The following is a 13,907-nucleotide window of genomic DNA, read 5'->3' as shown; positions in this document are numbered from 1 at the left end:
GGCTAACACTGCTGAGGAACTGCATGTGCGAAATCTGCCAAGTCATTTGTAGCTATTGACCTTGAGAGCACAAGGCAAGTGGCAATAATTTCATGTATGTTTAATTCAAAAATCCTAGCAGGCGTGCGTCCGCGTAAGGAAAAAAAAAAAAAAAAATGAAGGCCTGAAGATAAGACTGTAGTTTGTCCAAGACATTACAGCATAACTTGAAGGCATTATAACAATAGTAAAAATGTGCTGATGAAGTCTGACTCTGGGCCTGATTAAAGACGATTAAGAAGAATCTCTGTTATCAGCAATGCATTCATCCACTGGGAGTTACTGAGGAGAATGAGCCTGGTGTGCTAGCTGTGAGCTGCCAGTACGAAACCATCACAAAAAAGCCTCTGCAGTCCTAACTGGCATCAGGCAAGGTACCATCGGCAAAGATCAGTGCCAGTGCCGCTGCCCCCCCGCCGTGCTATCTGCTGCTCTGGCACCCTTGCTCGAAAGGCTGACTCCAGCCAAAGCAAATGCTGGACATGATAACAGGGATTACATTTTGGGAGGAAAGACTGGAGGAGCCTGGTCTGTTCAGCCCGGCAGAACAAAGGCTGTGGAGAGAGGTAACAGCTGTCTACTGACATCAGAAGCTCAGAAAACACAAGGAAGAGCTTTTTAGGCTAAGGCACAACTTTGGCACAATAACAAACACATATAACATAGTGGCTGTGAACACAGTTAGGCTGGGAGTCAGAAGAAGGTTTCAGAACAGGGAAATCCCTTGCCATTAGGGGAAATGAAATACAACACGGCAGTGAGTTGTTTGGAGATGGGACGTTAGTCATTTACCAGCAGAACTTTCCACAGGGACCCAGGACGTGGCAGACACGCTCCCCACTCCCTATGCCCCCAAACCACTCATTTCCCAGATTTCCCAGTTCCTGGCGGGCTGAGGCGCATCAGGACAGACCCTGTCCCCAAACACATTTTTGGAACATCACAATACCAAGGCAGACAAATCCTGCAATGACACTGGGCCAGCAGTCACCACCTGCCCAGGTCCCATTTGAGCTCATGGCAAAATGGGACCTTTTTATCCACCTAGATTAATCTGCTGAGTGGTTTTGTTGCCCGTGAGGAGAAAGAAGACAAAGCGGGACATGCCAGAGCTCCCCTTACATTGGTGGGTCCTCCTTCCGACCTGTCGCTGAGCTGGGCGAGGAGGTTGAGGGAGAAGTCCTGGCAGCACACCATGAAGCGCCTGCTGCACTTTTCCTCAAATGGCTTCACGTCTGGCTCGATCCCCGAGAAGTCTAGCCTCTAGACAGCAAACAAACAAATCTGGTCTCATTAAAAAAGAAAATAAACGCCTGAATAATGTTGAGGGATCACATCATGGCCAATAGTACCTTGATCCATTTTTTTCTAGTGGTACCAAAGTTACAAGACATTCACAATGGAGTGCCATTTGGTGATGTTACACAAATGTATTCAAGACATGAATTCATGGGGATGTAACAGTTTTTAGCAATCTGGTTTGTGGAGCACAGGAAACTAAACCTCAGTATGATTTCAGTTCCTTTCTGCTTTGCTGTAACCCTGGGGATCTTCCCAAACACCACTTAGAGCTTGGGGAAGAATGCGGAACGTAGATGGTTGTTACACTCAGAAAAGTACCTTCCACTTTGAAGATTTGGCTAGTTTAAGAGATAGACCCTGTGCTTGAAATAGAGAGCAGGCACACGCCGTGGAGATCATGAACAACATCTGAAAGTGGAAGGCATTTCTAGATGCACAGCAACAACCGGTGTGGTTACAAACAACAAAGACTGCCTGCAGAGCCAGCTGGGCAATCCAAACAGGCTGGATTATAATCACCTCCTTCCTAACCCAGAACATCCATGCCTGGTCTGTGCCTCGCCATCCGCCCTTCCCGGGGAGCGGACACGTACATGACCACAATACCATCAGCCAGATAAAGACCCTCAGGCTTCACCATTGCCATCGTACCAGGGACACAGAGCTACCAAACACCCCTAAAAACCAGTACATGCCTCAGTGACCATCTGGCATAGTTCTGTTTGGTTTTCCCCCCTCAAATCCTGCAGAAACCTGCACGCCAATCGCTGGGCGCCGATACCTCACAATGGAGTAATTTCAGCAAAGTATGCTGCCATTGTTAATCCAGTTCTGGGAAACTTTTCCCATTGTTTCTCCTATTTCCTTTCAATTATGAAAGCATGTTGCAGGTATATGTTCCTGCCCCCAGTTTCCTTAGCACCAGGCACACAACTGTGCACATGCACACCAGCTTCAACTAGGGCACTGATTTTGAATGCCCAGTATTATAGCAGATCCGACTGATCCACATCAGAGTGAAAATCTCTGGGTAGATGGGGAGGGCAGTGAATTCAGCCTAGTCGTTTGGTTAGGGGGGGAAAAAAGATATCTTAGGCACTCCACACTGAATAATATTTCCATTTTTATTATCTGACTAGAATATAGGAAACTTCTCAAAGCTTCTCTTAAAAAGAAAAAGCCTCCTGGATCTCCTGGATGCTTATCTTCTTCCTGTTAAAGACCTTAAAGAAGTGCCAAGACAAAACCTCTCATTTTGTACAACTAAGCCTTTTAAAGAGTAATTACATTTCCTTGTTAAACCAGAATGTTCTTTTTCACAGGTGCGAACAAGCCAAAGCACTCCAGAAGGAGAACCAGCAACTATGAAATAACTTGGAACAATTCTCTAAAACTGTGTTAACAATTGCAGCTCATTCCACTGAAATCCCACACCTGGACCTTGGCAGAGAGCTCAACAAAGGCATCAAAGCTGAAAAGAAAACAAGCCACTAGTCAGTGAACCCCTACTCCGGCACATGAGAACGGCATGGGGTGTTTTTTCTGCTTGTATGTCCCCTACATCTGAAAATTCCCTGAAGACTGTGGCTCTCCCTGTAAAGCCCTATCATGGTCTTTGACATCACTGCTCCCTATCCCACTCTCAAAGCGGCAGAAAGCCAGACTGGATGACAGACAGCGCACCGAGGAGCAGAAGCAAGCTCCTTCTTATGTTGTCAGACCTTTTAACATTTACCCAGAGAAGCCAGGAAGTGGGTTTGTCTGGCACAGTAAGTAACGTTGCACTCCAGGATGCTTAGAGGCATCTATCTTAAAAGCAAGTGGTTCAACACACGTGCTGAGCCCATGCAGTGATGCTGGTGCCCTTGCAATACCACTTCTCCACTTCTGCAACCCTAAGAAGCTCCCAGAGGCCCAGGTGATAATCCAGCCACATCAAGATGCATCACAGAAGCCAGCAAAGCTGGAGGGAGGCGGTGTGTGGGACTGCTGCAAGTCTTTCCTTCTGTTTGAGCGATCACCAGAGTATTGGCGTCTTGTCCAGCTCTCGCTGGCAGGGATGTGGGCTGCACTTCTGTCCTGCAAACCGCGCTGCCTCTGTAGGCGAACAGCGTGGCCATGCAAGGGAATGGGGGAGACACGGCACAGAGAACAAAACCTCACATTTGCAAACACGGGTGATGTTTACCTGGACTTCTGGGTCGAAAGAAAAGAGGTTTTGTCTTCCATCATTTCTGCTCAGTTTGTTCAGCTGATCTGTTTCTCTTCCATACTAGAAGAAAGGAAGGCATTGATATTACCGTCTGGCCACACAGAGGCAAACACTTGTTATTTGGAAAGAATGTAAGCAAAACAAAACACGTGTTTTTCAGGTTCCCTTTGTGATATGTGAGACGACGCACGGCTTCTCAGCTGTAGCCCCCAACACGGTGCAATGACAGTAAAGCCACGCGGCTCTGCCGAATGGGAGAGCAGACAGTAGCAGGCAGCAGCAGGCAGCCACGCTCTGGATCATAAATAGAAGGTGGCTGCCACCTAACTGCCCCCCTGCCCTCACGGCCAGGATGGGACCCCTGCTGAGCAGGGATGAGTAGTGCTGACCACAACAACCCTTCATTCACTCCAAGTCTGGCTCTTCCTTAAGGGCCCCGCACAGGCAGGTGAGGAGCGTGCAGCCCCAAACCGCATCCATGGGACAGGCAGGTGAGATGACAGAGACCCCATCAGCACTGGCGCCTGCCCAGCTCCCCCAGAGCTGCAGACACAGAAAATGGAAAATCCCTTTTATAGACATGGTGGAGAGAACTAGCTATGGGCTAGGAGGGCAACCTCTGCAAACAGGATACCTTCATCAGCTCTGGATGCATGCTTCTCTCCAGGCTCTCCAGGATGTTCTCTGATTTCCCCTGCGTGCTTGACTCATCATCTGCAAGGACACAAAAAACAGATGTTCAAACCAACTGCAGGAGCACCTCTCTGCCAGAAAGCATCCTGCAATATTTGCTTACAATAGCACAGAAACAGTTTATGGAGACTTTTCCATTCCTCAGGAGTAAGATTTTTCCATACATTACTAGTAGCAGAGTATACTATTACAGCCTGCCAGGTCTTTCCAAAACAGAACTTCAGCACAGAGCCAGTTTTCCAGGAGTCTTGAAACTTCGCCATGGATTTCCCATCCAGGGGAAGGGTCATGTTTCCCTCCCCTTCTATTCCTCGGGCTATCATCCACATTATACTAAGCCCTTTTGCATGATACCATGTGTCAGCCACAATTTTCGCTATTAATACAGGAAGAAAAATATACACTTCTCCAGGCACGCTGCTTGCATCATGCTGGAGAAGGGTGAAGGCAGGTATGTATAAACTGACCTTGCACAGATTCCACGGTATCTTTCTTCTCTTGCACCAAACTCTCAGCATTGCTCTGAATGATCTTTCTTAGAGTTACCAGCCATTCTTCCATCTCCTGCTCAGTTTCAGCTGCAAGATAGTGGCTGTACTTGTCTATGGTCTTCAGTTCAAACGCGTAACGGCGCATCTTAGGACACTAAACGAACAAGAAAGAGAAATATTTGTATTACGTTTTCCTCAATGACTCAGCACAGTATCTGCTGTAAGGCTCCTCTCTGTGAAAGCATCCTGAACTGAAATATTGTGAACTACGGTGCAAAGAACCCCCCCTTTACACAGCACCCTTCCTGAAGTAATCATGAAGGGCTTCAAGGCAGCGATCAAGCAGTACGCAGATCCATGGCTGCCAGCAACTCTCAAAGTGGCAGAAAGCCAGACTGGATGACAGACAGCGCACTGAGGAGCAGAAGCAAGCTCCTTCTTATGTTGTCAGACCTTTTTAACATTTACCCAGAGAAGCCAGGAACTGGGTTTGTCTGACACAGTAAGTAACGTTGCACTCCAGGACGCTTAGAGGCATCTATCTTAAAAGCAAGAGGTTCAACACAACTTTTCTGAGATACACTGGCCTTTAAACAGCATTTTCCAACCAGAAGCCGAGGCAAATCTGATGCAGCTCGGGAAGTGCATTCTGTACATCACTGAGGCGTGTGCGCTACTGCTCTTACTGTGTTCAGAAAGATAAACGGAAACGCACAGCTCTGACTCATCCGTGCTGAAGCAAACCACCAGAGTAATTTCAGCTGCTCCACCACACTCGGTGCTTGAAGCTTCTGCAGAAATAGCAATGGCAGAAGGCACAGCAGCAATCCACTGCTGCATTTCACTCTCAGCATTACAAAGCAAGCCCAGGTTTTAAGCCCTGTACAAATACTGGCTCCTGAAACCCTACAAGCCCTCTGCAGTTCATAAGTCCCAAAGGGCTGCATGCTTGCACAGCCTTACTGGGATGTAACTTCATAAACAAGAAGCTGGTGCGAGCAGCAAATAGAGGGTGAAGCTGCCCAAGACTGAATCACACCAACTACTTACTGGCTTCAGCCCTCAGTAAGGCACCTGACCTGTGATAACCAGGTGACGATGGACAGAGCAGGGTGACAGCAGATGAGGTAACGATGAAATGCTTCCGTTTTCATCTGACAGCAGTTCTTCCACTTGCTGTCTTCCTGGCCAAACATATGGCACCCTTATGAAATGCCTTGAGTGCCTTTTAATCAGATTAGCTGACAGAGCAAACCAGCTCTGGGTTAGTTTGTATATCCACGCCTTCACCCCTTGCTGACACAGAGCCGGAGAGCACGTCTGTCTCGGAGCTAGCAATGCCCATGTACAGCCACGCGGAAAGCACACCTACCTGAACAACATCGTTGCAAGCATCCAAGAAAATACAGCCTTTGGATTCTTTCGAAATTTTCTCATCTTTGTAGGAATTCAGAATATAGGAGCCGTCCGTGAGTTGTGACAAGTAAAAATACCTCCTCTTGAATACCTGCAAAAGTACAAAGCCTTGCTCATGCAAGTATTCACTCTGTTGTACACAATCACAAACCACAGCCACCGTTTTGGTATCTGCCTTCCTGCTATTGAGAAAATACCGTAACAAGAAACACTGATGACCCCAGAGTGCTGCAGATTCACCCCTTTGAGTATGATTTGTTTTTATAGAGATTTCGTCTTTAATTTTAATTTCCTTGTTGTTGTTATAAGTTTGCCTATCTAAAGCAAAGCCCCAGGGCTTCCAGCTCGTCTCTCAGCTGGCTCCAGCTTAACTCATCTTTACAAAGTAATTCTGCGTGGTAAACTCAGATCAGCACGTTGCTTGAAGATTCGTCCCATCCTAGAGCAGTATTTCCAGAGCCTTTTTGATAAAGACCTCAGTTAGAATTACAAAGCAACTCCCCTGAAGACTTTGGAACAGACATGTGGAAATTCCTAGCGCTCAAATGCAAGCCAACAGACACAGTAATCCATTCAACTGCTTGGTTTTGTATTTTTTTAATAGAAAATTATTTTAATTAACTGGTTTGGGCTTAGTGTTCAGTTCTCACCTCTGAAAGCAGCAAGTTTGAGAGAAGTGTTCCTATGTTTGAGCTATTGATTTTTATGAAGAAAAAAAAACAAACAAAAAAACACCAACAACAAAACCCCCAACTCTCCAGTATCTCAGAACATCTTCCTTGACGTTTGTCAGCCAAAAGGCAGTGGACTGTAATTCAGGAGAACATTCTGGTAGCAATTACGGTAGCAGCATATGCTGTCAGGTCTGTAAGGAGCAGGGTGCATGTCACAGTTGCTGGGTATCTGTGTTAGCAGAACCACGAAGGAAGCCAGGGCAAGCTGCACTGTGAGTATTTCCACTGTTCTGCATAACTGGAAGATCTATGAATAAACACATAATTTTTCATCCCAGATGGGAGACTACTAGTAATTTCCTGCTCACATCATTACTGACACCAGCACATGTTTAATAAAACCACTCGCTTGCAAAGAACTGGAAGGGAGCATTGCACTCTGAACGGTAACCTAAGCCCTCTGAAAAGTAACCTCTGGCATCATTTAGATGACTAGATAGCTGTGGAGATGCTCCAATGTTTTTCACCTTTAAATTTTACAAGATTTAACTAAACCTTTAGTTCAATAAAGCATAAAAATACATGGAAAGCTATGTATGCTAAGCGTTAGCCAGCTTAAACACTGATTTAGCACTTCACTGAATCAATCTCAGAAACTTTTGGCAGCGGATGTTACAGAAACCCATGATAGATCTCTCTCTAGATATTACAGGGTTGATATCCCTCATGGGTATTGGATTTCATGCTAATCCATTTGCATCTTCTGAATTCTGTTCAAAAGGAAATGCAGAAGCAAGCAGTAAACACTATTCCTATGATCTTCCCCCTCTTGTAAGCACTGCTGTCAGAAATAATTGTCAGAAGACCACGCTCATTTGAAATGAATACTATAAACCTAGAAGCAGAGGGAATGGTCCCCTCTGATCAGGCTACAGATGCTGTTGGTGAACATCGCAATTGCAGAGGGACGGTCAGGAACTGGGGAAGTCCATTTGGGCAGAGATGAAAGAAAGAAAGAAAGAAAGAAAGAAAGAGAGAAAATCTTGATGCCATGCTTGTAATGCAGCATGCTGCAAACCAGCCAGCTGGAGGGCTGGGCCAGACCAGGGGAGTTCTCTGCAAAGGAAAGGCTACTTTAAAATTGGCAGCTGTAGCTTAATTACAGTTTGCTCGTGGGCTAGCTCTCCACAAAATACACACTGCACATGCTTAGCAACACCATGGTACCAACACTGCAGCACGTCACAGCAGTGGAAGAACCAGCACTCAAAAGATGAATGTTTCTGCTTCTGTGATAGCACAGCAGCCTCCCAAAGTGGTGATAATGCTGAAGAAGTTCAAAAGTCCTCAGATTTCTCACATATGCTTTAGGAGGCGTCTTGTAAGACACAGAAGTGACCGGGACCAGCTCAGAAAATGGCTACTGATTTTCGGTACTTCCATGTCCAAGTTTCACAAGAGACTCTGTGGATCCTATCCGTTGAACTGAAGCCAGTGTATTTTGGGTTATCATCTCTGAAAGGTGGGTCTGTGGTGCTGGGCACTGAGGCCACCAATACCACAGGAGGCGCATTCAAGAAGGGACCCGATTGCTTTGAGTATGTACGACACCTCCTCCAGAAGTTCCAGGAGCAGAAATGGCTTCAACCTTGCTGCTCGGAAAAGCAGAGGATCAGAAAATCCTGTTCTGTTGCCTTCAAGCTCATTTTAAAACTCACATTAAAATCAGCCCTATAAGCGGTCCTGGTCCACTTCTCATGAAAGTGTAAATCCTTGAATCGAGCTTTAGAACAACGGAACTTTTTGAGATCTACCAATACCCTTATGAAGCAGCCCCACTGCAGCCATCCTCCAGCTGCACAGCTGAACATAACACCCTGATATTCTCTCTATGCTGTAACAAGGCAGCTGCACGGCGGAACAACAGACAGGCTCATTGCCACACAAAAAAACCTGTGGTCGAACTATTAAAAACCTCCACTGCAAAATCCAAGCAATGTCACACTGGATTACACAGAGTGGAGAACAGAGGACAGTGCAGCTGTTGCTTCGAGGTCAGTAATGCTCCATCTTCTCAGCGGTATCACCCCTGCTTTTAAAGCAAAAACTGGCCATTTCAATTTAAAGCTGGTCCCCGTATATTATTTCCTACCAGCAAGGAAACTATCAATTCAGTAAGTCTTCTTTGCAGGGCAGCTGTTTCAGTGATTTAAATTCCCTTCCCCTCCCAGGCCTCAGCTGCTCACTCAGAAAACAGCCTTGACTCACTTGAACACGCTTCGCCTTTTTGTTCAGCTTTCAGATTTGAGGTGCACTGGTCTTATATTCTGGGGAAGGAAGGGCCAGAGGTTGTTGCCAGACTGGGTTTTCCAGTCCACTTTGGGATGCTCTACAAGCAGGACAGACACTCATCCAACCCCAGCCCCACCCGTCGCACTCCTGCTGGCTTTGCAGACGTGGTCTGAGCTCCACCTCGTGCCTCGCTCACGACTAACGTAACGCTGGACCCAACTCACCTTCATGGTGACAGTGATTGTGCTATTTACATTGGCTTTGTGCAGCCAGCCTTGCTTTATCACACCGCCTTTCTGGGAGCACAGGGACGAGGAATCCTGAAAGAGCAAAAGATCAGAAAAAGAGGAGGTCAGGTGAACGGCCTCCTACAAAAAATTCCCCTTGGACACAAAGAATATGTCCACTCTGGAAAGCAATACTGGTTCGACTACAGCAATAGAGCAACATGTGGAATGCACGTGTAACATGTACAGCTACACATTCAGCGTCATCACAAAAATGTTGAGGGTTGTCTCTTTCTAAAAAAGAGGCAAAACAGGCTAGTTTGGGTCACTTTTAAAAAAGAAAGCTTACATCTGCACTGATAGAGCTGTGCAGCAATTTTGCAATGAGGAAATACATACTGGTTCTTCTGCAGTATTTCAAAAACCTGGTGAAGAAGGAAAGTTTCAAAACGGTCTGTTTAGGAAGTTGCAAAATGCAGAACTCCAGACTTATTCTGTCATTTCCTTTTGATAAATCAACTCTCCATTTTAAATTTAGGCAAAACCCACCAAAGCCCAAGAGCTGAAATGTAACTGGTTTCACATCTATCAAAACAAACAGTTTCAAGTGACCCAACCAGGCTGTTCTTGGCATACCAGCTGGGACTTCCACCTCTGCTCCTGGCCCAGGCTGCCAGAAAGGGGGAACGGCTCTCCACCCATACCCACTGTGACCTCCTCCGCTGGGGAAGGAGGGAAATGAGATCCCAGACTGATGAAAAAAATTCACCCTGGGACTTCCAGTGACTCAGCAGCAGAGGTGGACCTGGACTGTCTGCCGATGAGCTATGAAGGGACTGTTTTATATCGTCTCCTGCATCCCAAATAGCAGGTTTTCACCCCTTTCTTGTCAAACTCACAATGACAAAGTAGATTTTCTGATGCTTTATTTCCCTGGGTAAAACAACCCATGATTTCTCCTTTTTTTCATCAAGAGATTTCTTTTACTTGAATTTCCATTACTTAATTCTAATGCGAATGCTCTGTCAGGAAACTGTAACAGAATCCTTTAGATAGGGCCACACCAAAAGATACAAATGCCAAAATACCTGCCAAAGCACATGGAATACTCTTCCACAACCAACCTCAGTAACGTCAATTGTTTGAGTATCTGGGACACGGACCAGAAGAAAAAAGTTCTCCACCAAATTTTGGTGTAGCATATTTTTGTCCTTTTGCTTTTTCAGAAGCATGTTGATAACATACTGCGCAGCTCTGTCTCCAGCCCAAATTAGATATTATTAAAGAGGTAACACCTCAAGTCAACGATGTAATGCAAACCAACAACGCAGCCAAAACAAATTAAGGCCAAACTTGACAATACATTTCCACTTACAAAGAGGCCATCCCAGTCCAGACCTGAAACGCGCTGGGACACACACAGTAACTGTGAGAAACGTGCATGAAACAGCCCCTTCAAATTTTCAGCTCTGCAAGAAACTCCCCTTCTCCTCTGTAAGCTCCCCAGCAGCAGCACCTCGGTGCCATGCGGGTTCTGAACAGCTGGGCTAAACTCTTCCAGATGTGATCTAAAATTTCTTAATGTCATGGGCATGAATTAAGCTTCATGCGGTACTTGAGACAGAAAAACGCTACCCCTCCCTTTTGTAGCAACCATGATGCGCAGAGGGGAACATGGCACCTGCACCATCCAAAACGACCACCCGGTCTGAGATGTCCCAACTGCTAGAGCCCCCAACACACCCCCATGGAAGAGCTCCAGGGCTGCACATCTTCCTTGCAACCAGCTGAGCACAAACACGCCAACTTCCAGAGCGAGCAAACGCCTCTGAACATTTGCAGACTATATACAGAACAGGTCCGACATGCCGGGAACACAGCGGGTCAAGCAGCTGATGAGGAATTGCAGGTTATGTGGTGGAGCACAAAACTTAAGAGAAGGACCCCAATACTGCAGTGTAGTTGAAAACCAAATTGCTCACTTTTAATTCTGGACATGAAGAATTTTATTTAGTAAACGTTTGGCTTCCCTTCCCCCCCCCCTTTCACTTTTCAAGGGAAAAAGCGATGAGAAATATTCTGGCTAATATTCCAGATAATTTAGGAGACCCTTGGCTCCAAGTGATTATCTTGTCATGCTTGGAAATAAATCACTGTCTCAGTTGTAGTCCCATCTTCACAGTACGAAGCCAGAAAACCATTCCTGGGAACCGAATTCTGACTGTGCTTTGTGAAATTTGCTTTTTAACAGATCTTAGCGTGAAATATGTAAAAAGAAATAAACTCCTTACCTCATCCTTTTCAAAGTCTTCATCAATTTCAAACACATGGCTTGGAATCTTGTCTGGCCTAAAGGATTTGCTGAAATCACAACACATTTTCATTTTTAATGACTGGGACATGAGGGTTGTCCGAGCCAGCAGCTGGATCCAGAAGCAATAGCCAAACTGTGGACTACAGAGCACAGCAAAACTGTCCTCCTGCAGAAGACAGATTTCAAGAGACCTACAGCCCCTTACTGCCAGAGAAAGCTAACTTCTGAATGCATCTCATGGAAATTAAGCACAAGCAGTATGTAATTAGCTTTCTTCTTATTAGCTGTCTGATTCTGCAGTGTGCCCTGGGCAGGTTTGCTGGCGGTACGGAGCTGGGAGGAGCGGCTGATGCCCCAGAGGCTGCGCTGCCATTCAGCGAGACCTGGGCAGGCTGGAGGGTTGGGCAGGGAGGAACCTCCTGAAGTTCCACAAAGGCCAGTGCAGGGTCCTGCCCCTGGGGGGGGGGGGCAGCCCCACGCACCAGTACAGGCTGGGGTTGACCTGCTGGGAGGCAGCTCTGTGGAGCTGGGAGCTCTGGTGGGCAGCAAGTTGCCCGTGGGCCAGCAGCGTGCCCGGGTGGCCAAGAAGGCCAGCGGGACCCTGGGGGGCATTGGGAGGAGTGTGGCCAGCAGGTCGAGGGAGGTGACCCTGCCCTCTGCTCTGCCCTGGTGAGGCACATCTGGCGTGCTGGGTCCGGTGCTGGGCTCCCCAGTTCAGGAGAGACAGGGAGCTGCTGGGGAGGGGCCAGCACAGGGCTACAAAGATGATGGGGGGACTGGAGCATCTCCCTGATGAGGGAGGGCTGGGAGAGCTGGGCCTGTCCAGCCTGGAGAGGAGGCAGCTGAGAGGGGACCTTATCATGTCTGCAAGTATCTTAAGGGCCAGTGCCAGGAGGACGGGGCCAGGCTCTTGTCAGTGGAGCCCAGCGACAGGACAAGGGGCAACAGGCACAAACTGCAGCACAAGAAGTTCCTTCTGAAGATGAGGAAGAACTTCTTTACCACGAGGGTGGCAGATCCCTGGGACAGGCTGCCCAGAGAGGCTGTGCAGGCTCCTTCTCTGGGGACATTCACACCCGCCTGGACGTGACTCTGTGCAACCTGCCCCAGGTGACCCTGCTTTGGCCAGGGGTTGGACTAGATGGTCTCCAGGGGTCCCTTCCCACCCCGACCACTCTGTCATTCTGTGATTTTGCTGACTTGCACCTATGCAACACAGATGCAGCAGGTCAGCTCATATTCCATCTTGCTAAAAGAGAAGCCAGATCAGACTGCAAGGTTGTTCACAGATTTTAATATGATTTGATCAACAGTGTTGCCCCATTGCTGCTTTACATCCCTGCGAGATCCTCAGAACAGACCCATTTCAGCCAATTAACAAGAAAAAGCATTTAACAAGCTGCCAGCACACGAGCAGCCTGAACAGCGGTCCAGGCATGCAAGAGCAGAGCCGGCGCCATCACTGAGAAAATAACAATCCACCAGAAATCCGAGATGTATACGCCTGTCTGAAAAACCCAGTTAGCTTTGGGGCTGGAATCACTGGCAAAGCCCAGCATTTCAAAGTACATCACTCCCCAGCACTGCCAGCATGACCAGTGATACTACACCACCAGACTGAAGTTGTCAAACAATTTCTCAGTGACAGGGGGCACAAAGAGGATCTGCTCAGCATGGGAACACCATGCCTAGCACCCAGAGAGCATCAGCCCAGTGGGACAACGAGCCTCCCAATTCAGGATGAGCAGACACGGCCAGCATTATTTATCCTGCCACGAGTCCAGACTGTAGTCCGTCCTCATCCCAGGTGGAGGGGGCTGTTTGCACGCTGGTGGATAGCATGTGGAGCAATGACTCACGCTGACAGTGCTGCCAGCAGCTCCGAGACAGAGCTGAGTAACAACGGTGTGATACCACGAACCTCTGGCTCTCCAACCTTCAGAGCGCCATGCCTGCGGAGGGGAGGCTGCTTGTGGGACAGGCATCAGGACGAAAGGCAGACGATTTCTGCTAAGCCTGACCAAACCCCAGCCCTGTGACCATGCATTAGTATTCCAAGGGAGCATGACACTTACCATGGCAACATCCGAAAGTCTCCTGAGTATTCCTCATACTTGTAGTTTACCACGTGCCAGTCAGAGCTGTAGGTTTTAATGCACTGAAAGGAAAACAATACAGCTCTTTGAAAGCTACACCAAGCAAAACAAAACCCTGCACAGCTCTGAAAGGTTATACAGACTGCTGGGT

The 13,907-nt window shown here is 47.4% G+C and overlaps 1 protein-coding gene across 4 annotated transcripts in view; it reads right to left on the bottom strand.

Annotated features, from left to right (window-relative positions):
* DOCK11 (dedicator of cytokinesis 11) overlaps positions 1-13,907 on the bottom strand; it is an 83,175-nt gene that overhangs the window by 49,649 nt on the left and 19,619 nt on the right. For all 4 annotated transcript variants that reach the window (XR_005107456.1, XM_037407877.1, XM_037407880.1 and 1 more), the window contains exons 4-11: positions 13,736-13,818; positions 11,638-11,707; positions 9,344-9,439; positions 6,110-6,244; positions 4,714-4,891; positions 4,188-4,267; positions 3,530-3,613; positions 1,162-1,302 (exon numbers count right to left, since the gene is read on the bottom strand). Coding sequence is in view for 3 of the 4 variants with exons in the window: in XM_037407877.1 (XP_037263774.1) it covers positions 1,162-1,302; positions 3,530-3,613; positions 4,188-4,267; positions 4,714-4,891; positions 6,110-6,244; positions 9,344-9,439; positions 11,638-11,707; positions 13,736-13,818 (867 nt within the window). In the remaining variant the exon portion in view is untranslated. The remainder of the gene's footprint in view (positions 1-1,161; positions 1,303-3,529; positions 3,614-4,187; positions 4,268-4,713; positions 4,892-6,109; positions 6,245-9,343; positions 9,440-11,637; positions 11,708-13,735; positions 13,819-13,907) is intronic.

Source organism: Falco rusticolus, chromosome 14 (assembly GCF_015220075.1).
Source record: "Falco rusticolus isolate bFalRus1 chromosome 14, bFalRus1.pri, whole genome shotgun sequence".
Lineage (NCBI taxonomy): Eukaryota > Metazoa > Chordata > Aves > Falconiformes > Falconidae > Falco > Falco rusticolus.
Note: the sequence above shows the minus strand (reverse complement) of the source record. Positions and strands in the feature narration are given on the sequence as shown.